At 57.5% G+C, this 25,556-nt stretch overlaps 1 protein-coding gene across 1 annotated transcript; it reads left to right on the forward strand.

Moving 5' to 3' along the window:
- The first annotated feature begins 4,177 nt into the window (after positions 1-4,177).
- On the forward strand, positions 4,178-24,755 carry WNT11 (Wnt family member 11). The gene is made up of 5 exons (XM_003254693.3): positions 4,178-4,379; positions 14,027-14,262; positions 15,897-16,174; positions 19,240-19,532; positions 23,834-24,755. The coding sequence occupies exons 1-5, from the start codon at positions 4,297-4,299 to the stop codon at positions 24,006-24,008; spliced, it is 1,065 nt and encodes a 354-aa protein (XP_003254741.1). The 5' UTR covers positions 4,178-4,296; the 3' UTR covers positions 24,009-24,755.
- Positions 24,756-25,556: the final 801 nt, after the last annotated feature.

Below are 25,556 nucleotides of genomic sequence, written 5' to 3' on the forward strand. Positions count from 1 at the left end.
AAGCAGTTTGGGAGGCTCGCGCCGGAGATCGCGCGGGGCGAGGAGGAGAGCTCGGGCGAGCGGCGAGCACAGGCCCCGGGAGCTGAGCTCAGCAGAGAGCAACCGGAGTCCGCGCCTGACTCCGCGCGGGTCCTGAGCCGGCCGCAGCTTGCCAGGATCCCCGGCGTCCTTCTCGCGCCGCTTCACGAAGAGGGCGCCTTCGCCGCTCGCCCAGCCGGAGTGCGCACGGGCCCGCTGGAAACCGCACTCGCCGCTCCTTGGGCAGGCCGGGGCACCCGGGCACGCAGGGCGCGCCTGGCGAGCGCCCCGGGAGGTGAGCAGTGGTCGCGGGCAGCGGGCAGCCGCTCAGCGGGGACCCGCCAGGGCTGGGGGCGCCCGAGTCCGAGGGGGACGACGCTTCTCGCACACGCCACGATCCCCTTGGGCACCCACTCCCGGGTAAGCAAACCAAGAGCTCCTCCATACCTTTCCTCCGCAGCACTCCGAAGAGTTCCCCTTTGCGGAGCGAAGCCGCGGGAGCCTGGGGATGCGGGGTTTAGGGGGACGCGGGACAGTGGTGGGTTGTGCAGTTCCTGCGGCCCCCCTCTTCTGCCCCCACACCCCAGGCGACCCCCTCCTTCCCAGTCGTCCCGTGGATGAGGTCATGCCCGAGCCACCCCCGGCGGTGGGGGACTTGGATCCCGCGACAGAGGGTGTGTGTGGTGGGCGGGGGGAAAGAGTGGCAAAAGGCAGAGAAATGCGGCAGCGCCTAGTAAATTGGGGATGGGGACAGACGCCTGGCTTTGAGAACGGGTCCCAAGGGCGGCGGGGGGAGGGGGAGAACCGAGTTTGTTTACTGACCTGAGCTCCAGGCTGGGGGCTGGGGAGGAGGAAAGTCCTGTCCCCGGCCCTGAGGCACATCTGCAACCGCCCCGAACATCTGGCTGAGCTCGCGCACGAGCTCCACGCCTCCCACCCCCGGGGCTGAAGTGCCTCGGTGTCCCTCAAGGCCCTGGGCGCGCAGGGTCCGGCTCCAGGGGGTTAGCAGGAGGGATCTCGAGTGCCCCCACCCACCCTTCCCACTTCCAAAACAACCCGTCTCCCGGGTGACCCAGCGCCGCGTGCGCAGCCAAGCAGATGTCTCTCGAAAGCCTCGCGGCTGGGGTCAAAGCCGGGTGGCCGGCCCGGCCTCGCCCCGCCCTGCAGGTAACCTTGAAGCCTTCGCTCGGCGTCCGTGGTTGGCGGGGTCAGCTCCGTGAGCTGCGTGGCGGGAGGCTTCGGGACCCGCCCGTGCCGACCTTGCGCGCCGCGCGGACAATCGCCCCGGTGCACGGTGCCCGTGGGGCGTCGGGGTAGGGGAGGCCCCGCAAGTCCTCGCCGGCGTGGCCTAGTCCCAGCGGCGGGCTTTCCAGAGTCCTCCACAGCCCGGGCCTATGACCACCTGTTGGCGGCGCTGGGCTGCGGCGCTGCGCTCGTGGTGTTCTCCCTGTGCACAGCCCCAGGCGGCCGCCTCCCGGGCCCGCTGCAGGCAGGGTAGCCCGGACCAACTTCGAGGAGGTGACCGCTCGTTCTCCAAAGGTGCTAAGCCTGGCGCGGCCCACTACGCGCCCGGCCCCAAGCAAGGGCCCGGGCAGGTCAGGGCGGCCCACGGCAAGTGTCCTATAGAACGACCAGGACACAGGGAGTACTCCCTCGACACGTCGTCCCATCCCCAGACGGAGAAGCGGGGGCCCAGGAAGAGGAGGGGACTTGACCCTAGCCCGCGACGCGGGAGGCAGCCGCGATCCCCCCCATCGAGCCCCGGCTTAGCGCCCCCTGGCGGGCTGGGGGCTTCGGGAGGCGCGTGCACCCTGACCCGCGAGCTCAGGCGGAGGGTGACCCCGTGGGGGTCCGTCAGGACCCAGAGGCTCGGGCCAGGCGCTGCCTCCCCGAGCGACGAGCTTGGGCGGCGGTGGGAGAGCCCTGGGACAGCCAGGGCTGCACCGAAAGAGCTGGGCGGGGCTGGAGGCCTGGGTCCCCGTCCGCTGTGCGACCTAGGCGGCTCCTTCTCTCCCTGGGAGACCAGGCTGGACACAGATCCCCCGCTGTGAGTCCGCGCGCCTCCGTCCTCGTGCGGCCCCCGCCCCCTCCCCACCCAGGAATGCCGGGTGCATTCGGAGGGCGGCGCCCTTTGGGAGAGGGGAAGACGGTGACTGGAGTTTTGATTCCCCCCTCCATATCCAGCGGATATTTTTCTCGTTCTGAGAAGTGCAAGAAACTTGCAGGACCAGGAAGACAAAGGATTTGGATACAGGCTGGGTGGGAGGACGGCGCTGGGTTACACCGAGAACCCCGCTGAGACCCCCAGCCTTGACGGCATGTTTGTCGCAGGCGCCCCTGTGCTGGGCGCTAGCTGCGGGGCTCCGCGGAGGAAAAGAACTGTACGACCCAGGCTTCTCGCCTTCCTGTGGGTTTTGCCGACAGGCTCCAGAAAACAGTGGGGCTTCCCCTCTGTGCGTGCTGACGACCCACGCGCAGGAACGCGCCACGCAGGTGGCGTCGCGGTGCAAATAGCAGAGGGGCGCGGAGCCCCGCAGGCTGCAGGGAGACGGGGTCCTCGGGGGACGCACGGCGAAGCACCATTCCTCGTTCTTATGGAAGGAGACACCGAGGCTGGGGTGGCTGAGGGCTTGCCCAAGCTCACAGAGCCAGATAAGAACGTCCCTTTTCTGCTCCAGCGCCCCCACTACCGTGGGCGCCTCCTTTTCCAACTCCCCAAACCCTTAGAAAGGAATCCCTTTGTCTCTGGTCCTCCCGAGGGGAGAGGGGCTGGGGCTGTGTCTGACTCCGGGCGAACGCCAGGTGTTGGTAAATTTGGGAGAAGCTGGGAAGGGAGTTAATGAGGTGAGAATGAAGTGAAGGAGAAAAAAAGCGGAGAAAGCGGCTACGCGGGCTGCGGGCGGGGCAGCCGCTCCTCCGCGGCCCGAGGGCGCCGCCTGGAGGCCAGAGGCAACACCGCGCCAGCGCCGCGAGCTTCCCCACTTCGGCAAGGCGGGGCTGCCCAGTCCCAGCTCGCACGCCTCCACCCCCACCCTCCAAAGTGGGGTGGCTAAAGACGGACTTGGAGACTCGGAATCCTCACTGTACAAAGAGCCCTACCATCCCGTTTCCCATCCTTCCCTTCCCACACCGAGAAAGCGGGGCCCCGAGCAAGCCCCATTTCCTGATTTCGCCGGACACCCGGCTTGCCGCTCCCTAGCTGAACCCCACCTCTGCGCCTCAGTTTCCTCATCTGTGAGATGAGGCAGTGATAGTACCTATCTCACTGGGTGCTGGGAGGAGCAGATGCGATCGTGTTAGGGAACTTTTTTTGTTTGTTTGAGACGGAGTTTCGCTCTTGTCGCCCAGGCTAGAATGCAGTGGTGCAATCTCGGCTCACTGCAACCTCCGCCTCCCGGGTTCAAGCGGTTCTCCTGCCTCAGCCTCCCGAGTAGTTGGGATTACAGGCGCCTGCCACCACGCCCGGCTAATTTTTTGTATTCGTAGTAGAGACGGGGTTTTGCCATGTTGGGCAGGCTGGTCTCGAACTCCTGACCTCGGGTGATCCGCCCGCCTCGGCCTCCCAAAGTGCTGGGATTACAGGCGTGAGCCACCCTGCCCGGCCAAGGAACGTTTTTTATAAAAGCGGAATTGTGCCCGAATTGCCCCAGCTTACTGAGGAGGTAAACTGAGGCACGGTTGGAAAGGAGAATTGCCGAGGCCCTATTAACTAATGCTCAATATTGCGGGGATAAGCCCCAGCTCCGGGGCCTCGACTCTGCTGCCTCGCCCGGACTCCTGATTCCTCATTCCTCTCCTTTCTGTCCCGGGTCTGCGTCTGTCCGGGTTTCCCCCTCTGCCTCCGTGGCTCTCAGCCTTGTCCTCTGAGCGTCCTTCTCCCTCTCGCTGTGTCTGCCCGGTCTCTCCGGGGGTCTCCGGTTCTGCCGCCTCCCGTCCCTCCTTCCGGCTGCCCCGGCCCGAGGGGCGCGAAGGCGCGTTGGGGCCCAGGGCCCCGCTGGGAGACACGCCTTCGGCCGCGCCTAATTCGAGCCAGGCGCGGGACGCGTCCCCCGGCCGGGCGGAGCGGGAGGGGACGCCCGCCGCGCTCGGCCTTCCCGGGCCCCGACCCCTCCTTTGTAATTTGAATAAAACACCTCCCCTGCGCGCGCGCCGCCTTAACCCGCCGCCTCCGCTCTCCCCGGCTGCAGGCGGCGTGCAGGACCAGCGGCGGCCGTGCAGGCGGAGGACTTCGGCGCGGCTCCTCCTGGGTGTGACCCCGGGCGCGCCCACCGCGCGACGATGAGGGCGCGGCCGCAGGTCTGCGAGGCGCTGCTCTTCGCCCTGGCGCTCCAGACCGGCGTGTGCTATGGCATCAAGTGGCTGTGAGTAGGGACCCCGCGTCCACGCGCACAGGCCGGGGACTGGGGCGGCGGAGGGCGTTACGGGGTCCCCTGCATGGGGCGAGCGCACCAAGACCCGGGAGCTTAAGCTGGCTTGGCGGTCGTGGGCAAGTCATCCCTAAGCCTCCGTTTCCTCCGATGTAAAATGTCCCTACCTCCCGGAGGCTTGCGAAGAGGGAGTGAGACGGGCATGGACCGCAATGGAAGCGCCTGGTCCTGTGCAGCTGACGGTGGCGCAAGGGCCACGGAGTTTCTGGCCATCTCCGCAGGAGCAGATGGAAAAAGACATTCTGTTCAGGAGGCGCAATCCAGAGCGGCCAGCCCAGGAGCGTTCCTTGTCAGTCAGTCTCCTTGACCCTAGCGGGAGTTCCGCTGAGACACTCCTGACCCCTCTACCTGGGTGACCTTGGGAAAGTGTCACTCTACCTCTTGGGGCCTCCTTGTCCTCCTCTGTCACAGGAGGGTGAGACTCTCCACCTCACTCAAATCAGAAGAGGCTCCTGAAAGGACCTCAGAAGCTGTCAGATGCCGCCGTGCACATGTTCAGGGCATTCCTTCAGATAGAAATTATTCACGCAGGGGTAGGAGGGAGAGAGAGGCTTGGTGCTGAGCTGAAGGGAGTGCCTGCTCAGGGGGCTGGGGGTGGTGAAGAGAGGAGTAAACGCCAGCCCCTTCCTGGAGGAGCTGCGCTCTAAGTTGAGAGAGATAAGCCCAGGCCGTAAATAACTCCACAAGTGTCCAAGTGCCCGAGGAGAAACCAGAGCGGGAATCTGGAGGCCTGGAGAAAGGAAGCCCACCTGGTGGGGACACAGATTTGAGACACCGGGAAGCTTTTCTGGGGCTGTGCCCCTGGTGACTGAAGCTCTGCCGGGAATTGGCTGGTTCGGGCAATGGAGAGGAGGACGCTGTGGGCAGAGGGACTCCCTCAGAAGGAAAGTCCAGGACAGGACAAGGGTCTGGAATTTGGGGCCAGGGCAGGGAGCCTGCAGATAAGACAGCAGGGGGCAGGTTGTGGGGGCTGGGGAGGGCGCTGCAAAGAGTTCGTGAATTAGTTGGAAGACAGGGTGATAGTGGCTGCGCCGCCAGCAAACAGTCTGGAGGTCACTGGCCCTGCCCCTTCTCAGGCCAAGTTATTGATTAATTGATGATTCGAGGAGGGAACCCCGTCTTCCTGCCTTTCTTGTTTACAAGAAGCCTGATCTCAGCGATCTCCCAACCCTGGGCACTAGCTTTTCCCAGCTGTGCCTGAGGAGTTCTGTGAGAAACCAGCCACCTTCCTTTTGCGATGGGGTACCCAGCACCGTTCCAGCTGGCAGGGACCTCCGATCAGCGAGTCCAAGCTCTCTCGTCCACTGCCACCATTTTACAAATAAGGATACTAAGGTCCAGGGAAGGAGAGAATTGGCTGAAGGAGCGCCAGACGCCTTGCACTGGGTTTGGGTGTCATTTGCCGCCCATAAGAATCCTATGGGGTCACTGCCATCATCCCTGCTCCACAGTGGGAACATTGAGACCCTGCAAAGGGCGTGATGCACGCAAGCCCCCACGCTGGCATGTGGTGGGATGGACGGCTGGCTAAACTTGACATCCATGTCCTGTCCCCACTGCAGAGTCAGGATGCCACAGAAATGGGTACGACACATTGTGTGCCTTAAATAAGCCCCCAGGCTCTTGGGGGAGATGGACATATAGAAATACAAAGTGGACTATGGTCTGTGTCCCAGCAGAGGGAGCATGGCAGCCCAGAGGAGGAGTGGTCAGTTCTATCTAAGGGAGATGCCTGGGCCAGGATTGGAAGGACAGGGAGGATTTGGATGGTCAGAGACGGAGTGCAAAGCAGGCGTCCTAGGCGGGAGGCACAGCACGAGCAGAAGCCTGGAGGCTGAACAGCACATGTGGGGAGACCTGGAGAAACCAGGCACCACAAGAGCCTACTCCTAAGTGCCCCAGACGCTGCTCCGAGAGCTTGGATCATTTAATTTAGATCATATTGCACTCCTATGAGAAGGTGATAGTCTAGCAAGAGGGAATTAAAGTCTTGCTAGAGTTGAAGATAGAGGGGGAGGTGGGAAAAGGGGTGGAGTTTAAGAATAACAGTTATCTGTGTATGCATGTGTATATCTAGATGTATGTAGGCTGCGTGCATATATGTATGTATATGTACATATGTGTCTACACACACATGGCCTCACTATGTGCTAGGCACCGTTCTAAGTGCTTTATGTATATTGTTCCATTTAAATATCCCAACCACCCTGTGAGGTGGGTGCTGCTATTACCCCCATTGCACAGAAGAGGAAACAGAGACTGGGGGACACAGAGATGGGGGACACCCTACCTAGCAGGGTGTCACAGCTCAGAGGTAGTGGAGGCAGGATTTGAGTTAAGCTGCCTAGCTCTGTGGTCTGTTGGGCACAGGGAGCCCCAGCACAGCTGGGAGCAGGGAAGTGTTCAGTGAGGCTGGAAATCCGGCGACTCACCCAGGAGCCTCCGCTGGCCTGGGCTTTGGAGAGTGAGCTGGAGATGAAAGGGGCACTTGGAACAGGAACTGAAAGCCAACATGGCCCAGTGGCCTGGAATGCTCACCTGGTGGGTGCCTGGGACGCAGGCTGAGCTGGTGGGATGGGGGCTGGGGAGACGGGATCAGAACCTGGCTGCCCGTAGAGGCACCTGCCTGGAAATAACCTGGGGATTCTTTCCTACCTTACCTCCACCCAGGCCAAGCACCAGAAGACTCCCAGCCCCTCAAGTATTTGGGGTCCCAGGTCTGGGCTGTCCACCCCCTTCTTGGCTTTCCTGGGTAGGGGGAGGGTTTGAGGGGAGTCCCACTCTCCTGTGAGCCACGGAAGCAGTGGGGTGAGAGGAAAGGCCCAGGCTGGTTGGGAACATCCATAAAGGCCGCCCCCTTCCCTGGGCAGTCCCACACCTGCCACTCCCACGGAGGTGGGGCCAGGAGGCTCTAGAGGGCCATGGCGCTGCAGAGTAGGGTGGAAGGAGCGCCAGACTGGGACTGCAAGGCCCAGCCTGAGTTCTGCAGGTCAATCGCTTTAGCTTCTCTGAGCCTCAGTTTCCTCAGCTCTAAGATAGAGGTAGAAGGAGCCCTACCTCAGGATGCGGGAGGCCTGGGGTCTAGCTTGTCTCTGCCTCTGATTGGCTGTGTACAGATCTGGGCAAGCCCTGCCCTTTCTGGGCCTCAGTTTCCCCACTTGCCTAGTGGGAGTTGGTGATGCTGTGGCAGCTGCCCTTTGGTTTCTTGGTTGAGAAGTGTCAGACCAAGGCCTGTTAGGGCTTTACCTTTGCAAGATGGGCTGCACAGGTGGGTCAGCATGTGTGAGGCCAAAGTGACAGGCTTCCATCTCTGAGGTCTGGGCAGTCAGATGTGAAGGGGACCCAGTGTCATTTCCAGGCAGGACTGGATCTGCAGGCTCAAGGCCCTTCATCAGCCTCCATTTCTCTATCTATACAGTGGGGACAAGGGCTGGACTGGTCCCTCTTCACTCTGGAGTCACAAAGGCTTCACAAAGCCTAGGAGGGAGGGAACAGGAGGACTCTCAGGCTGTGGGGCCCCAGGGGCTTCTTCTTCCTGGATGGGCAGCTGCAGCCCCAAGCTGGGGTGGCTGGTGAAGAAGGAGCACTTCCGAGGTTCCTAGACCTCTCCCCAATTCCTAGACCTGGTGCCTAATTGAGGAGTTAATTGAGGAGTCATGGAGGGAGAGGTTCCCCAAGGTTGCCCCAGGGGAGTAGATGGAAGCCTGGGGAGAGGCTGGGCTTGCCTGGGTGGCCTAGAGCCTGGGTTCCTGCTCCATCCTCCCTGCCACATGGGCACCAGGATGAGGTGGGGCCCAGGAAAGCCCAAAGAGACATGGGCAAGGGAGGGACAAAGGTCTGGTTGGGAGAACAGGATCTCCTCGACTCAATTGTTCTCCCACCGCAGGGCCAGCAGGGTCCACAGACGCAGAAGCACGGGGATTCTAGGGCAAGACTGAGTCCCTAAGCCAGCCCGCAGCCCTCATCAGCATCCTCCTCTTCCCAGAAGCACAGATGTGGGCATCAGGGGCTCTCTCATCGCCATCTGTTGACCTCACCCCATCTCTCTCCCTGGGTGGGCAGCTGCCAGGCTACATTCTGGGTGGTGCTGATGGGGGCACCTTCTGAGGCCCTCTGAGCCCAGCTCTGCCGAAGCCTCACCTGGAAATGGGCTGGCAATACCACTCAGCACCGTGGGCGACTGAGCTGCAGAACTGCAGAGAGGGACCTTGGGGCCCAGGTCACTTAAAGGAGCCTGAACCCTGGTGCCAGGTCTCTGGCTTAGAATTCATCATGCGACCTGACCCCTGTGCCTAGAGGGAGAGGGATGCTGTGAAATGCAGGTCCAGGAAGGAAGCCCTTCTTTGAAGGTGCCTTACCTGGGCCGGGTCCCCTAGAGCAGCCTGAGGGTAGGGTTGCTGGCACCACCAGGAAAATACCTCAGTGAAGTCATTTGACAGCTTGTGTTACCAATGTCAGAGCCTGCATTGTTCTTGAGCATTGAGCAGTATGGATGGGGAAACAGAGGTGGAGCAAGGGGCAGTGACTTGCCCAAGGTCTCACAGGGAGAGAGCTGCTGAGCCAGAGCTTGAACCCAGGTCTCTGCCCCAGCCAGTCCCAGCAAGGCCCCCAACTCCTGAATGAGAGGAGGCCTTGCCACCCCGGTAGAGCCCCGAGCTCGGGCCTCGCCTGTGAACTCTGCGTTCCCTCCTGTCCTTTCTTCCACCCTCTCCCCCAGGCCCCCACCCCCAGATAAACCGAAATGTTTCCAATTAGGGGTCTGTTGGAGTGAAGCGAGCGAGATGTCCACAAGAACTCCCCCGCCTCCCGTCCTAATCCTTGATTACCTCCCCAAGGGGGATTTATTTGGAAACGGTCATTACCACTAATTACCAGATGACCGCATGGCCCTCCTCGGGAGTGGAATCTGCTGCCTCCCGCCTGCGATCTCTGCCTGCAGCCCCTGTGGGCGGGTGGCCTCACTGGTACGCATGGCAGCCTGCTCCTGTCCCAGCCTCAGCCTCCAAGGCGGGCCCCTGGGCCTTCACACTGCTCTGCGCCCACCAGGGCCTCTGGATCTGCTTCTCATTTACCCTTGGGCCACCTGGGGAGTCTGAGCCTTGTCTGGAAGGTGCTCTGACAGCACCTTCTCTCTCAGCCTTCTGGGGAGGATGGAAAGACTGAGACCCAGGGTGGCTCCGGGGCTCACCCCAGGGTCCCAGCCAAGGAGACCCAGGCACCAGGAGCACCAGGCTCCCTTCCCTGAGAGCTGCAGCACCCAGCACTCACAAGCTGTCAGCACTGAGCTCCCCGGGAAGAGGCTCAGCCCCCATCGTCCCACCCCGTGGCTTGAGCCGGAGCCCAGGGAAAGACACAGGAGGCTGCCTTCACTGCCTGAACGCCCACCATGTGCCAAGAGCCTACTGCTAGGCCACGCACTGATGTGCTGTGGCCCATGTCGTCCTTCTCATTTGAAATGCAGGAAGCTGGCTCAGAAGGAGCGGGAGGAAAGTTGGGTGAGGGTGAACGGCAGAGCGGGCTCAGGACGGGCTGGGTGGGGACCGCCCAGAGCAAAGCGGAGGGGGGACTCAGAGAGAAGTGACCCCAGTGCCTGCAGGGACTAACAGCCTCACCAAGAAGGATGATGGGGCCTGCTGGGGGGTGCTGGACAAGCACAGACCCCTAAAGCAGGGCTGATCATCCCCTCCGGGCTGCCCTCTGAGGTGTGAAGTGGGAGGCTCTGTCAACCGGGAAGGGCCATGCCCATGTGGAGCTGTTACCCCATGACGGCACCGCACTCAGGGACAGGGTTTGCTGGGTGGAGGTGGACGGGCTGTTGACAACCGGGAAACACACTGAAGTGATGACATTTGCCTCTGTGTGGTCAGGGCCCACCCAGGAAGTACGGCAGGGTTCAGCAACAGGTTCCCCAAGAAGGTGAGGCCAGGACAGGCCAGAGCAGTCCTATTTAGGTCAAGAAACCGCATCTGAGGGATGCTGTGCGGCCCACGCTGTGCCGGATGCTGGCATCTAGACACACCAAACATTTCCCAGCTCATAGTTTAGGGGGTGGCAGTGAGGGGAGACTGCCCTGGACACCGCAGTTGATCTTACACAGGGCCAGTCACGCCGCCCTAACCACAGACACCAGGCCCTGCTTTCTGGGTCTCTGGGAAGGTTTCTATCTTTGGGGGTTATAGGGTGGGTGGGGCATGGCACAGTATGAGAGGCAGGAGGAAGTGAAGGAACCTATTGAGTACTTACTGTAGCACATATCATTCAACCTTGGCAAGACCCTGAGAGGTCCCTACGTTGTAGTTGATGCCCAGAGAGGGGCAATAGTTTGCCCAAGTTTGCACAGCACATAGAGGACAGAGCTTGAGTGAGAACCCAGGCCTTCTCGCTCCGTCTGGTCCAATACTTGCTAGGCAACAAGCGAGGGACTTAGCTTCATCTATGAATTTTTTGTTTGTTTGTTTTGTTTTTTGAGATGGAGTCTCGCTCTGTTGCCAGGCTGAAGTGCAGTGTCACAATCTTGGCTCACTGCAATCTCTGCCTCCCAGGTTCAAGAGATTCTCCTGCCTCAGCCTCTCAAGTAGCTGGGACTATAGGCACGCACCACCACGCCCAGCTAATTTTTTGTATTTTAGTAGAGATGGGGTTTCACCATGTTGGCCAGAATGGTCTTGATCTCCTGACCTCATGATTTGCCTGCCTCGGTCTGCCAAAGTGCTGGGATGACACATCTATGAATGTTTTAAACACTTTGCCTACGTTCTGTTATTTAAGTCTCACCATAGCCTTTTTTTTTTTTTTAAGTAGACAGGGTTTCACTGTGTCACCCAGACTGGAGTGCAGCGGTGTAATCATAGGTCACTGTAACCTCAAATCCCCGGGCTCAAGTGATCCTCTCAAGTAATTCAGACTACAGGCATGCACCACAACACCTGGCTAATTTTTTTTACTTTTTGGTAGAGACGGGGGCTCTCACTATGTTGCCCAGGGTGGTCTTGAACTCCTGGCCTCAAAGGATCCTCCTACTTTGGCCTCCAGAGTAGCTGAGATCATAGACGTGAGCAACAACCCCCAGCCTCATCATAGCCTTTTGAAGTAGTAATTATTTTATTTTATTTTATTTTATATTTTATTTTATTTATGTTATTTTATTTTATTTTTTTATTTTTTTATTTTATTTTTTTGAGACAGAGTCTCATTCTGTCGCCCAGGCTGGAGTGCAGTGGTGCGATCTCGGCTCACTGCAACCTCTGCCTCCTGGGTTCAAGCAATTCTGCCTCAGCCTTCTGAGCAGCTAGGATTACCGGCATGCGCCACCATGCCTGGCTAATTTTTGTATTTTTTTAGTAGAGACAGGGTTTCGCCATGTTAACCAGGCTGGTGTCAAACTCCTGACCTCAGATGATCTGCCCGCCTTGGCCTCCCAAAGTGCTGGGGTATTACAGGTGTAAGCCACAGCGCCTGGCCTTATCATTTTTTTGTAACAGATGAGGAACATGAAGCCCAGAGAGGCTGGATAACTTACCTAGGTCACACAGCTGGTGTCCAAGGCTCGTGCTCTTCCTGGGACTAGACCAGGAGTGAGAACAGCTGGGGCATTTATTTATAACTATTGGTAGCTTTATCCAGCCATTAGACTAGGGTATCCTTGAGGAAAGGATCTATGTCATGTTCATTACCAAATGAGTCTGGGAAGAGTTGGTGCTTAGTAAATACTTCTTCCACAAGTAGATCAAGTTCATTCATGTCCAGAAGCAGGGGGAAAGGCATTCCTGGCATCAGGAAAAGCTTGGGCAAAGGCGTGGTGGCAAGACAGTTCCTTTCAGAGAAGTCAAGAACCTGGTGTAGCTGGATGTCAGGATGAGGATGGGAGGCTGGCGAGAGCTGGGAGGCCAGGCTTTGAGGGGCCCTGAATGTCAAGCGGCAGCCCTTGGCCTTGACTAGGCAGGTCCAGGGAGGCTACCCCCAGGTAGGAAAAGACCACCAAGGCGGTAACTGTAGTAGCTTCCATCACTGACCACTGACCACAGAGTGTCAGCCCTGGGCAGAACGTGAGACACACATTGTCTGATTTAAGCCCTCAGTTAATACTGGGAGGTTGATGGGAGAGGAGAGGTTAAGTGACTTGCTCAAGGTCGCAAGGGGAGTGATATAGCCTGGAGTCTACCCAAGCCTTTGCAGTGCCCTTGGCAATGGGCTGCCTCCCTCAGAACTCAGCCCAGGGGTTCTGGGATCTCTACCGTGCCAGGTCTCAGCCCAGACCCTGGGTGAGGACCACTGGGGCCACAGCAGGCGGGGCACTCAGCACTTCTGGCTGCAGAATGGCCCCTCTTGGTTCCCTGTCGCTCCTCGGTCTCTGCTGGGTTGCTGAAGGCCAGCTGACTCTGGGTTCCAGACGGCCCCTGCTGTGGGTGGGGGCACTGAGAGTGAGTCCATGTGGAGTCCTTTAGGGTTATGGGGTCCTTAAGTGCTGCCGATGCAGGCTGCCCTCAGAGAAGGCCTAGGAGAACGGCAGATCGAGGAAGGACCTGGTCCTAGAGTCTTGGAACCCAGGTGCCCAGAGCTGGGATCTGGGAGGCTCTTGGGTCCTCTAACATCACCAGGGTTCACTAGGCTAACATTTCCCAAAGCATGGATGAGGTGGATGAAGTCAGCAGCCTCAAGCAAAGGGCTCTGTGCTCAATGTACTAAATGGACTCCCTGAGTTAAATAACACCAAGCCTGTTGCTTTGCTGCAGGACTTCTAAGGACCTTTAAAATGTAAATATGCATACTGACTCTCCAAGTGGGGACATAGTACATCCTGTTCCCCAAATGGATCGCTTTTGTCAGAGTGTCTCACTGGAGCCCATTCTGGGAAATATGGTTTACAAGTACAAACACTGAGGCCCAAAGAGAGGCAATGAATTATCTAAGATCACACAACAGGTTAATGGCCAAGTCTGGATTAGATACTAAATTTTTCAAGTTCCAGGTCATCACAAAACCGAGTGGCTCTTTAATCCTTTATTGGGAATTCCTTGCATGTATATGGGACTTTACAACATAATAAATGGGTTTAGTAATCACATGAAACAATGATGGAAAACTCCTACCTCATGTTGCGCGTCTAGAAAGGCTTCAGTTAATAGTATGTATAATTATTGTGATGATAAGAATCTAGCATTTCTCATGGTTTCTGGCACATAGCTGCTCAGTGTTGAATGAATGTTGAATAAAGACTAATAATTCACAGCTGTGTGAGAACTAAATCAGGTGGTGGAGGTGAGAGCTTTGTGAACTGTACAGCTGTTTTGTTAGTAGAATTATCCTAAGGCTTAGGTAGGATGGGGGTTGTGATCCTATGTTATGAATAGGGCCTGAGGCCCAGAGAGGGACAGTGATGTGCCCAAGGTCACATGGGGTGGGAGGGGGATCCACTGCTCTGCCAGCCGACACTTTGGGAGCCTTTTTTGGAAGGAGCCAGGAAACCAGGAGGCAAAGTCCATTGAGGGAAAGGCTGGGGCCAGAAGTGCGGGTGGAGGCCATGTGGCCTTTGACAACCCTGTCTCTCCTTCCATCGGTCATGGCCTTTCCATGGTGTGCAGGGCGCTGTCCAAGACACCAGCGGCCCTGGCACTGAACCAGACGCAACACTGCAAGCAGCTGGAGGGCCTGGTGTCTGCACAGGTGCAGCTGTGCCGCAGCAACCTGGAGCTCATGCACACGGTGGTGCACGCCGCCCGCGAGGTCATGAAGGCCTGTCGCCGGGCCTTTGCCGACATGCGCTGGAACTGCTCCTCCATTGAGCTCGCCCCCAACTATTTGCTTGACCTGGAGAGAGGTAGGAGCTGGCGAGGCTGCTGAATGCGTGTGGGTGCGGGTGAAGGAATTCAGGCATCAATCTGTGTGTGTTTAGATGGAGGGATGGGTTCATGGGTGGCTGGATGATGGATTCATGGATGAACGACGGGTGGATACAGGCATGGATGGATGGGGTATGGGTGAATGAATTAATCATAAATATGAGTGTGCAGGCATGAATTCACGAATGAGCAAACACAGATGAGTGAGGATATCAGCACAGGGGAGCCTGAAGGACATGTACCTGTGTGCCCCCATGCATGAATGAAGGAATGACCCAAGGCTGTGGCCTGCTGTACTTGAGGCCACATGTCAGGGAGGCTCCTGGGAGGGGAGTCTAGAAACAAGAATGCTATAGAGCCCACCCTCAGGGCAGACAGGTGTGCCACAGGTAACACTGAACCAGGCTGCTGAAACTGTTGCACCATGCACAAAGCAGTGTAGGGACAGAACATCTCGAAGACTTCCTGCAGGAGGTGGCTTCTGGTGGGGGGGCGTCTGGGGGACCCATGTACAATAGGGAGGCTTTTGACAGACAGCAGCGCCCCAGTAGGTGTAATCTCTCCCCTGCACTATAATAACTTTTCTTGTGGGTCCTAAACAGTAGCAGCTAATGTTTGACAAACCTTCCTTTCTTCCTGAATTATTTGAACTCCAGAGCCAGCCTGTGAGGTAGGTGTTATCGCCCGTATTCTACAGTTAAGGAAGCTGAGGCTGGAGAAGGGAAAGTGGCTTGCTAGTTAAGAGACAGAGCCAGGGCTCGGACCAATGGCCAGGACCCTGCAGCTGAGGCTCCTGAGTGCTGTATTTGTTTCCCAGGGCTGCTGTCCAATGGGCCACAACTGGCTGCTTGCAAACAACAGTTGTGTATTGTCTCAAAGTTCTGGAGGCCGGAAGTCTGAAATTGAGGTGTCAGCAAGGCCATGCTCCCCCTGAAGGTGCTAGGGAGGATCTTTCCTGGCCCGTCCCTAGCTCCTGGTGGCGGCCGGCCATCCTTGGCATTCTTTAGCTTGCAGCTGCGTCACTGCAGTCTCTGCCTCTGTCATCACAGGGCAAGCTCCCTCTTTGTGTGTCTGTGTATCCAAAATTCCCCTTTCTTATAAGGACACCAGCCACTGGCCTAGGGGCCACCCTGATCCAGTATGACCTCGTCTCAGCCCCATTACATTTGCAAAGACCCCACTTCGTCATAAGATTATGCTCACAGGTACAGGGGTCAGGACTTGAACACATCCTTCGGGGGGACACAGGTCCACACACAGCAGGCCCTTGGTGCATGTCTGGCGCATCAGGAGCTCAGAGCCTGGGCCTCACTACTGTAAAGTATCCCCTAATGCCAGTGCAGGGCGAGTGGGTGGAAGCCCAGAGTTGTGAGTGTGAGTAGGAGGACCTGGGTGAGGGCATGCCTGTGGGTGTGGGGTCCTGAGTGTGGCTGTCAGCTGGTATATTCAGAAGGAATTGGGGAAGCAGGGGTGACATCTCAATGGCCCTAGTGCCGACCCCTGCTGGCGCCACCTTGGTTACAGCAGGGTGTGGGCGAAGGAGGAGGACCTCTGACCTGGGCGGGGTCCTAGCCCTGGATCAGCCTCGCTGACCTTCCTCTCCCACCCTCAGGGACCCGGGAGTCGGCCTTCGTGTATGCGCTGTCGGCCGCCGCCATCAGCCACGCCATCGCCCGGGCCTGCACCTCCGGCGACCTGCCCGGTTGCTCCTGCGGCCCCGTCCCAGGTGAGCCACCCGGGCCCGGGAACCGCTGGGGAGGATGTGCGGACAACCTCAGCTACGGGCTCCTCATGGGGGCCAAGTTTTCTGATGCTCCTATGAAGGTGAAAAAAACAGGATCCCAAGCCAATAAACTGATGCGTCTACACAACAGTGAAGTGGGGAGACAGGTAACCACCCACCCCGCCCACCCCCAGATAGTTGTGCTTGTGCCATTGGCCAGAAAAGGGCCACCCAGCGTGCCCCAGTGGCGGGGGGTGCGGGGGGACGGGCCCTGACTGGCCCACACCTGACGTGCCTCGCACCGTCCTTGTCCTCAGCCCTTCCCTCGCCAGCTGCTTGGGGCTTGTCTCGCTTTTCTCCTCCAGGGGGTCCACTGGGGTTTGGGTTGTCCAAGCAGAAGGAGCACTGAACTAGGAGTCAGGAGCTCTGAGTTCTGGCCTTGGCTCTGGCACTAAACTCGCTTAGGGACCTTGGGAAAGTCAGTGCCTCTCTAGCCTCAGCTGTTCCCATCTATAAAATGGTGGGGGTGACCTGGTGCTGAGTCCCCATCTGTCATATTCCTCAAGCTGTCCCTCCCTCCAGGGTGTGGAGAGGGCTGTGGTCAACAGAAGCCTATCCTAAGGGGTCATCTGCTTGGATTTAACGGGGACTCCCACCCACACCAACTGAAGCTGCTAGAACAGTTTCCTCCAGCATTCATTATTATCAGGTTTTCATTCATTCCTCACCTCACTGCCCAAAAGACTGGGGTGAGTGGACCCGTAAGTGAATGAACTTTCTGCCAATCTGTGTTTCAGACACTGTGTTTGGTGCTCCATACATTTCTGTTCTGTGGTCACAGAACAACTCGGGCAGGCCCTGTTGTCCCCTTTTTACAGATGGGGAAAGGACCGTGAACGGCAGGGATGGCCACTTGGCCAGAGCTGCATGTGCAGATGGCATCTCATCAGCTCTGCCCTGCACATTTTAGCCCCATTTTACAGAGGCACTAAGTGAGGCTGAAAGCACTTCAGTGGCTCAGCCCCACAGCACGATAGAGCCCAGGACTGTGGGACTCCGAAGTCCAGGGGCTTCGGTGGCCTTACCTGCTCTCAAGGGTCTTCCTTGTGTGAGGATTCTAGGGTGTCCAGGCCATCATTGGACAGTTAGGGAAACTGAGGCCAAATCATACTGTGGGTCTATAGCAGAGCCTGGCCAGGGACTCAGGACTCCTGCCTCCTGGTCCTGCTGACCTGTCCCCTACCCCTGCAAATGAAACCTGGTGGGAGCCCTTCACCAGCGGCCTGCACACCCACCACCATGGCCACGCCCACCACCATGGCCACGCCCACCCTCATGGCCAGGCCCACCCTCATGGCCACGCCCACCATCATGGCCAGGCCAGCTGGGCGCCACATGCTGCCAGGGCCACAGCCCTCCCCTCCCCACCATGCAGTCCAAAGAGGGTCCTCCACCTCAGGGCAAATCAGGCCAGTCCCTGAGGCCATCTGCAAATGGGGCCAGTGTCCCTGCAAGCTGCAGGGCTGCGTGAGGATTAAATGAGATCACAAACACGTGTTTAGTACCTCGGGAAGCTCCAAGCCCCTTCCCCCAGCTTATGCTGAGCAGCAGAACCTAGTTCACCTTCCCTCGATGGCTCACCAGTGCCTCGGTGCCCTGCAGTCCTGCTGACTTCATCCCTGTGACCTCCACAGACTTTTCTCAGCAAATTCCAGATTGGGTACCCAAACACACTCCCTGGGTCCTCACTTCCTGGCACTGGTGAGGGGAAGGAGCCCTGGGACCTTGGCCAGCCCCCCCACTAACTCACTTGTCTTGGGCAAGTCCTGCCCACTCTGTGCCTCAGTTTCCCCATCTCTCTGATGCAGGGGATGGGCCCAGTTTCCCATGACTCTTGCAGGTCTCTGTACAGGAGAGGCAGGAGGGTAGGCCTGGGCAGGGGAATCCAAGTCTTGTGTTGAAAGAAGGGTTTAAAAGGCAGAACTGGAAGGCCTGTAGAAGGCATCTAACTTCTAGGCTGGGCGCGGTGGCTCACGCCTGTAATCCCAGCATTTTGGGAGGCCAAGGCGGGTGGATCATGAGGTCAGGAGATCGAGACCATCCTGGCTAACACAGTGAAACCCCGTCTCTACTAAAAATACAAAAAATTAGCCGGGCGTGGTGGTGGGCGCCTGTAGTCCCAGCTACTCGGGAGGCTGAGGCAGGAGAATGGCGTGAACCCAGGAGGCAGAGCTTGCAGTGAGCCGAGATCGCACCACTGCACTACAGCCTGGGCGACACAGCGAGACTCCGTCTCAAAAAAAAAAAAGAAGGCATCTAACTTCTGCCCCTCAGATATGAATAGGGAAACTGAGGCCCAGGGAAGCTGGTGGGCCCAAGTCCTTTTTGAAGCCAAGAGTATCCCCAAGCCTCTGAGCCCAAGGGGGCTCTACCGTAGTTATTACTTAAATGGATTTTTCAAAACCAATATTGATTTAACTTTTATGGCTCACAAAACCCTTTTGTGTGTGTCATCTCATTTCATCCTTACAGCTCTCTGCAAGGCAGGAATTATGTGCTCGCCTTGCACGAAAGAAGACAGAGGCCCTGAGTCCCTGAGTGGCGACGTGGCTTGCTGAGGGTGGCCTGGCAGGAGCACTGGCAGTGGGGGGAAAGCCAGCCAGGCGGCGGGGAGGTGCCCCCTGCACTCACCCCTGCCTCTTCTCCCCTTCCTACCCTCCTCCCTTCCTTCTCTTTTTTCTTCCTTTTTTCCAGCAAGCATTTAGTGAGAGAAAAAGCATGAAGCAATTAAAAGCCACCACTTTTGGAATCACCCTCAGATCTGGGTTCAAATCCCAGCTCCATGATTTTCTATCTGTACCCTTGGGCATGAGACTTAGCCTCTCTGAGCTATTGCTTCTTCTTTTTAAAATGGGGGAAGTAAGGATACCTCCCTTGAAGGGCTGTTGTGATCAATCTCCATTATGTGTTAGAGTGCTTGGTATACAGTAGGTGCTAAACAATGGCATCCCTATCCCTGAAAATGCCTTTCTTCCTGCCCCTCAGCTGCCCTCCAAGGTTGCAGGAAGGTCCACACCACCTCCAGCTTTAAAGCAAAAAGCTCTATCACTTGAGACTCCAGCAGGCAGTGACTCCCTGAGAGCACCCAGCCATGGGTGGGTGGGGCTGGGGTCCTGGGTCAGGCCAGGGAGGGGACTCTGGCCGCCCAGCCGACGCCTTCCCCTGTCCACAGGCTCTGCGCGCCTCTCTGGAAATGAAGTGTAAGTGCCATGGAGTGTCTGGCTCCTGCTCCATCCGCACCTGCTGGAAGGGGCTGCAGGAGCTGCAGGATGTGGCTGCTGACCTCAAGACCCGATACCTGTCGGCCACCAAGGTAGTGCACCGACCCATGGGCACCCGCAAGCACCTGGTGCCCAAGGACCTGGATATCCGGCCTGTGAAGGACTCGGAACTCGTCTATCTGCAGAGCTCACCTGACTTCTGCATGAAGAATGAGAAGGTGGGCTCCCACGGGACACAAGACAGGTGAGGCCTGCCGCCACCTTGGTGGGAAAGGGTCACCCGTGTTGCACATGCTGTTCCCCAGCTCAGGGCCACGCACACAGCAGGGACTCAGGTGGCATTTGGGGAATGGAGACCCTGCTCAGTTGAGGGAGTTGGCCCCAGGACTGCTAAGTGGAGATGCCAGGGTCCTAGGGTCCCCTGCAGAGCTGCTGGGAGCGCCTGTTCTGCACTGCACCTGGCAGGGGCCCAGTGAATGTAGGCTGATGGGGGGGCCCTGTCCACTTTCCCCAGCTGGGGAGACAGATGGGAAGAGACAATGACGCTATTGGGAGACAGGACAGGAACGAGGCTGCCCAACGTAAGATAGGTGCTCAGAAAATGTTTGTCAGATGAACAGGTGAGGGGTAAAGGCCATACACCCTGCCCATTGCACAGCAAAGGGACTGAGGTGCCAGGGGAGATGGGGACAGCCTACACTGAGTGAGGGAGAGCGATGTCTGCCTGCATTCCGTGCAGCAACACTGCCCCTGTGTCCTCGCCCCTGTGAGCCCTCTCCTCCTGGGGACCCCACGCCTGGAACTCTACCACAGCCCCAGTCACAGCTGCTGCAGCTGGCTCAGGACAGTCGAGTGAGGGAGCCAGGGGTGACTGCAGACCTACTGTGTGCTGGGTGGGGCTGGTGAGGACTGCACAAGCAGCATTTCCCAAAGACGGTGCTGGGGAAAGCTGGTCCCGATCTCCTACGAGAGAAAGAGCTCTGTCGTCACATGCATTTGGGAAATTCTCTGGCGATTTACAAGGCCCTAGAATATATGAAAGGCTCTGAGGAATCTGCAGTAAAGGATCTGTTTAAGCCAGTGTTTCCCAGAGGTGTTTGGCCATGGAACTCTTTTATTAAGGAGCCCCTAATAGCATTCCACAAAACTCGTGTTCTCGGGGTTAAAAGAATATTGCACCAGAGAGTGGGTGTCTGGGAACGTGTCTGGCACATAGTTGGTGCACAGCCAGCGTTGACTTCCTCCACAGCCCACGTTCCTGTCTCCAGGAGAGGGAGGGGTGGGCTGCATCCCCACAGGCCAGGGCAGCTGGCTCTGTGAGGAGGCCCAGGCTCCCATCTGGAGGCCAGATTGAGGGGGTCGGCGGAGGGAAGATGGAACCAGGTCAGGCCAGGGAGACAGGAAGGAGCCAGAGGCTGGGCTGAGGTAGATGGGGATGGGGGAGTTAGAGGAGGATTCTAGAACATGGAGGGCTGCAGGAGACCCACGGAGGACCGGAGAGTGAAGAAAGGGTCTTCCTGGATCCATGTGCGGCTCTGTGTGTGTCAGGGAGGGCACAGCTTCCCAACAGGGGGACTTGAGCACATCCCTCTCACTGATCTGAGGCTGAGGCTTGTCTTCTGCACAGTGGGGAGGGCACCCCACCGCTCACAGGGTTGTCGAGTGATCTCCAAGCACACTTACCTAGCATCTCCCCTCTCCCCTCCCCTCCTGGGCAGTCTCCCCTCCCGCTGTGCCCTCAGGCTGCCAGGCCCCTCTCTCCCAGCTGCCCCTCACTCCTGATGAGGAGGCCCCGCCCACAGCACCACGCACCCTCCCGGCTTCCTTTGCAGCCCCCACAGGTTTCCTGCCTTGCGGCTCCCGGTCCTTCCCCAGGGGGACCCTTGCAAGCATCTGTATTAGTTGGCTTTTGCTGCAGTAACAAACACCCCCAATTTCTCAGTAGTTCATAACCACAAGCATTTATTGTGCCCATTACATGAGACTGCATGTCAGCTGTGTCTCTGCCTGGCTCTGGCAGGTGCTGGTGGGAGGTCCCCAAGGGCTCAGGTCGTGACAGGAATGCCTGGTGTGAAGGGAGCCCAGAGGGTCGCTGATCCAGCCTGGACATCAAGGAAGGCTTCCTAGAGGAGGGGAAATTTGAGATTGATGATTAGGTTGGGGTTGGATGTAAGTGAGTGTGGTGAACTGTGAAAGGCATGTGCATGTGGGGTATCTCTAGAGGCTGGCTCCCTCGCTGCGGAAGATGCCTTGCAGCCTCCTCAAATCTAACCTGGGGAAACCGAGGCCTAATCTGCAGTCAATATTCCAAACCCTAGCTCTCTTGTCATATTTCTTCCAGAGGCCTGCACCTCTGAAACCCACCCCCCTCAGTCTGAGCCACCCTGTGCCCTGGGAGCCAGGCATCCAATGGCCTTTCCCTGGGCCTATGGCCCCACTGGCCCCAATCCTGGTCCCAGGCACCCAGGCCTTGTCTGGATCTGACACTGGAGGCCAAGTTTTCAGACAATGCATGTCAGGGATCCAGAAATTTAAAAAAGAACTCTGCCTCCTTCCTACCCCTCAGGGTAGAGTGCTCAGCCACAGCCTTTAGGAGAAGGCTGAGGGGGAACTCATGGATGCCGAGTGGCTAAACGAAGCCCAAAAAGGTTCAGTGACCTGCCTTAAGTCACACAGCCACTAAGTGGCAGAGCTGGGGCTTGAACCCAGGTCTGTCCAGCTCTAGGGCATGTGTTCTTCTGGGAACTGCTAGCAGCCCCCACTTGCTGGTCACCGGCTGACTCTTCCCAGGCACTCCCCTCCTTCTGCCCATGGCCCCTTCCAGCTTAGGCCTGGCCTCTCCCCAAGCACTGATCAGCCTCCTCCAGTCCTCCAGCCCTCCCCTTCCATCTGCTCTCACTGTTCTGAGGGCAGGCCTGGTCTTCTGCCTTTGCCCAGGCTGTTCCCTCTACCCCAGCACTCCTTCCCTCCTCTGCACGGTGAAGTCCTGCTTATCTTGAATGGCTTAGATGGCCTTTCCTCTTCCAGGAAGCCCTGCTGAACTCTCACAGACCCTGTACTCACCCCGGGCAAGGCCCCTCTCCCTTCTGTGTCTGTTTCCCCATCAGTAAATATGAGGATTGCATTCGGTCATCTCTAGGACTTTCCCATCTTGGACACTGTGGGATTCCTCGGTCCACATGTGGGGACCCTTTGTCCCTGTCTGTGCCCCAGCCCCCTGCTGCTCTGTCCCCAACTACATCTCATGAAAACACTCCCTGTCTAGCCTCAGCCCAGCTAGAGGAGCCACCAGTCTGAGCAGATAATTTGTCACTAGACAGAAGAACTGAGAACAGTGGAAGGATGTTTGCATTTTATAGAGACCTTCAGTGTCTTTGCATCCCGCATTTGGGAAGCAATGCAGCCCCTGCCGGCTTCCATGCCCTGCCCTTTAGGGTAGGGAGAGCAAGTCAGGGCCTTAGTTTTAGTCCCCAAGTTTAAGCCTCTGCCCTTTGCTGAGCCTGTTTTCATCTGCATAATGGACATAATCATTCCACTGACCCAAGGGCCCTACAGGCCTCCACTAAGATAAGACACTGGAGGGAGTGCCTGACCCACAGGAGGCACATGGCCAACAGACCCCTCTTCCTCCATGAGCAGCGAGTCTGATGCCCAGTGGGGGTTCGAGTATTTCAGCATTTATCCTAGGATTCTAAAAATCAAATGATCTTGACATCTCTCATAATATTTAATTAAAGATTAAATATGGCCGGGTGTGGTGGCACACGCCTGTAATCCCAGCTACTCGGGAGGCTGAGGCAGGAGAATCGCTTGGACCCAGGAGGCAGAGGTTGCAGTGAGCTGAGATTGCACCACTGCACTCCAGCCTGGGCAACAGAGAGAGACCTGTAAAAGGTTTCACATAAAGATAGGATTATTAGATTGGTTGGAGGGTCCTTCCAGTGTTTAGAAGTAGAAGAAATAGAAAAAAGATACCTCCAAGAAAACAAAACAAGGCTGGGCACGGCAGCTCGTGCCTGTAATCCTAGCACTTTGGAAGGCTGAGGTGGGAGGATTGCTTGGGCCTAGGAGTTCAAGACCAGCCTGGGCAATATAGTGGGATTCCATCGCTACAAAAATAAAAATTAGAAAATTAGCCGGACATAGTGGTGTGTGCCTGTAGTCCCAGCTATTCAGGAGGCCAGGGTGGGAGGAGCACTTGAGCCGGGGGCCTGGGTGGTGGGGAAGGTGGGGGTCAAGGCTGCAGGGAGCCATGATCACAACCACTGCACTCCAGCCTGGGTAATAGAGTGAGACCCCATCTCAAACAAATAAAAGAAAACAGCCGCATCATTTTGGTAACCCCTTATTAGAAATATAGGGAAAAGTTAGAAGTACCTTTAGGTAAGAGGATTATTTAAAATTCCCCAAAGATCAAGACAGCTTCTAAGAAGGGCTGAGTCGGTGGCCATGGGAGACACTGCCGGCTGCCTGGCTGGGAGTCATGAGGTGTTGGTGGGGTGGTGACCAAGGCATGCACTGATCTCCTTCCTGCCCCCACAATAGGCAGTGCAACAAGACATCCAACGGAAGCGACAGCTGCGACCTTATGTGCTGCGGGCGTGGCTACAACCCCTACACAGACCGCGTGGTCGAGCGGTGCCACTGTAAGTACCACTGGTGCTGCTACGTCACCTGCCGCAGGTGTGAGCGTACCGTGGAGCGCTATGTCTGCAAGTGAGGCCCTGCCCTCCGCCCCATGCAGGAGCGAGAACTCTGCTCAAGGACCCTCAGCAACTGGGGCCAGGGGCCTGGAGACACTCCATGGATCTCTGCTTGTGAATTCCAGATGCCAGGCATGGGAGGCGGCTTGTGCTTTGCCTTCACTTGGAAGCCACCAGGAACAGAAGGTCTGGCCACCCTGGATGGAGAGCGGGACATCAAAGGAAACCGACAAGATTAAAAATAACTTGGCAGCCTGAGGCCCTGGAGTGCCCACAGGCTGGTCTAAGGAGCGGGGCTTGGGATTGGTGAGACTGATACAGACTTGACCTTTCAGGACCACAGAGACCAGCCTCCGGGAAGGGGTCTGCCCGCCTTCTTCAGAATGTTCTGCGGGACCCCCTGGCCCACCCTGGGGTCTGAGCCTGCTGGGCCCACCACATGGAACCACTAGCTTGGGTTGTAAATGTTTTCTTTCGTTTTTTTGCTTTTTCTTCCTTTGGGATGTGGAAGCTACAGAAATATTTATAAAACATAGCTTTTTCTTTGGGGTGGCACTTCTCGATTCCTCTTTATATATTTTATATATATAAATATATATGTATATATATATATATAATGATCTCTATTTTAAAACTAGCTTTTTAAGCAGCTGTATGAAATAAATGCTGAGTGAGCCCCAGCCCGCCCCTGCAGTTCCCGGCCTCCTCAAGTGAACTCGGCAGATCCTGGGGCTGGCAGAGGGAGCTCTCCGGTTTCCAGGCAAGGCGGCTTCCGATTGATGTCCCTTCTCCCCCCGCACTCCCCCTACACCAGGCCCTGGCCCTGATCTCCCTGTAAGAGCTCTTGGTCAAGGGCGAGGACAGACATCTTGAAACATAAACCCAGCTGGCAGCATCTTTTTTCCTCAGGGACACACACGCAGGCGCAGCTCAAAGCCTGGCTGTGTTGTCAGGCCTGCCTGCTAAGCTGGCTTCAAGGGAAAACACTCCCTGGGCAGCTGGGACGCAGACTTCGGGGAGGTGGTGCACATCCAGGCTCTAGCTAGCCCTGGTGGGTTTTCTGCATGACCCTGGGGAGGGCTCTCTGCCAGCCGCAGTTTCCCCATTTGTAAAATGGGAGTGGTGGGGAGGAAGGCTGAAGGTTGGGAAAGGCCTCGTGCCTGGAGGCTGGCGGCAGTGGACGTGTTGAGAAGTGGTTGGATTCTGGTTCTGTTTTGAGGGGGAGCCAACAGGATTTGTTCTCTTTTTGCATGTGGGGTGTGAGGGGAAGGAGGCCCAAGAATGACTGCGGGGTTTTGGCTGGAGTACTTGGAAGGCTGAAGGGGCTGAGTGCCGACATGGGGGTGGGGAGAGGCCTGGGGTTCAGATTTGGGCCCGTGGGGATTGTGATACTGTTTACGCTTCTAGTGGAAATACTGAGTGGCTGGGCAGATATCTGGGTCTGGAGTTCTGGGGAGCGGCCAGGGCTGGAGATCCACATTTGGGTGTCATCACTAAGGGAGCGTGTGGGGTAGAAGAGTAAAGAGGACCAAGGCCTGGGGCACACCTGCCTTGGAGGTTGGGGA

This window comes from Nomascus leucogenys, chromosome 15, assembly GCF_006542625.1.
Source record: "Nomascus leucogenys isolate Asia chromosome 15, Asia_NLE_v1, whole genome shotgun sequence".
NCBI lineage: Eukaryota > Metazoa > Chordata > Mammalia > Primates > Hylobatidae > Nomascus > Nomascus leucogenys.

Bases quoted from the DNA above. Each gene is read 5' to 3' on its own strand.
- WNT11 (XM_003254693.3), top strand. From the start codon at position 4,297: ATGAGGGCGCGGCCGCAGGTCTGCGAGGCGCTGCTCTTCGCCCTGGCG. The intron at 16,175-19,239 runs GTAACCACCCAC...CCCTGTCCACAG, and splicing joins ACAGTGAAGTGGGGAGACAG to GCTCTGCGCGCCTCTCTGGA. The intron at 19,533-23,833 runs GTGAGGCCTGCC...CCCCCACAATAG, and splicing joins TCCCACGGGACACAAGACAG to GCAGTGCAACAAGACATCCA.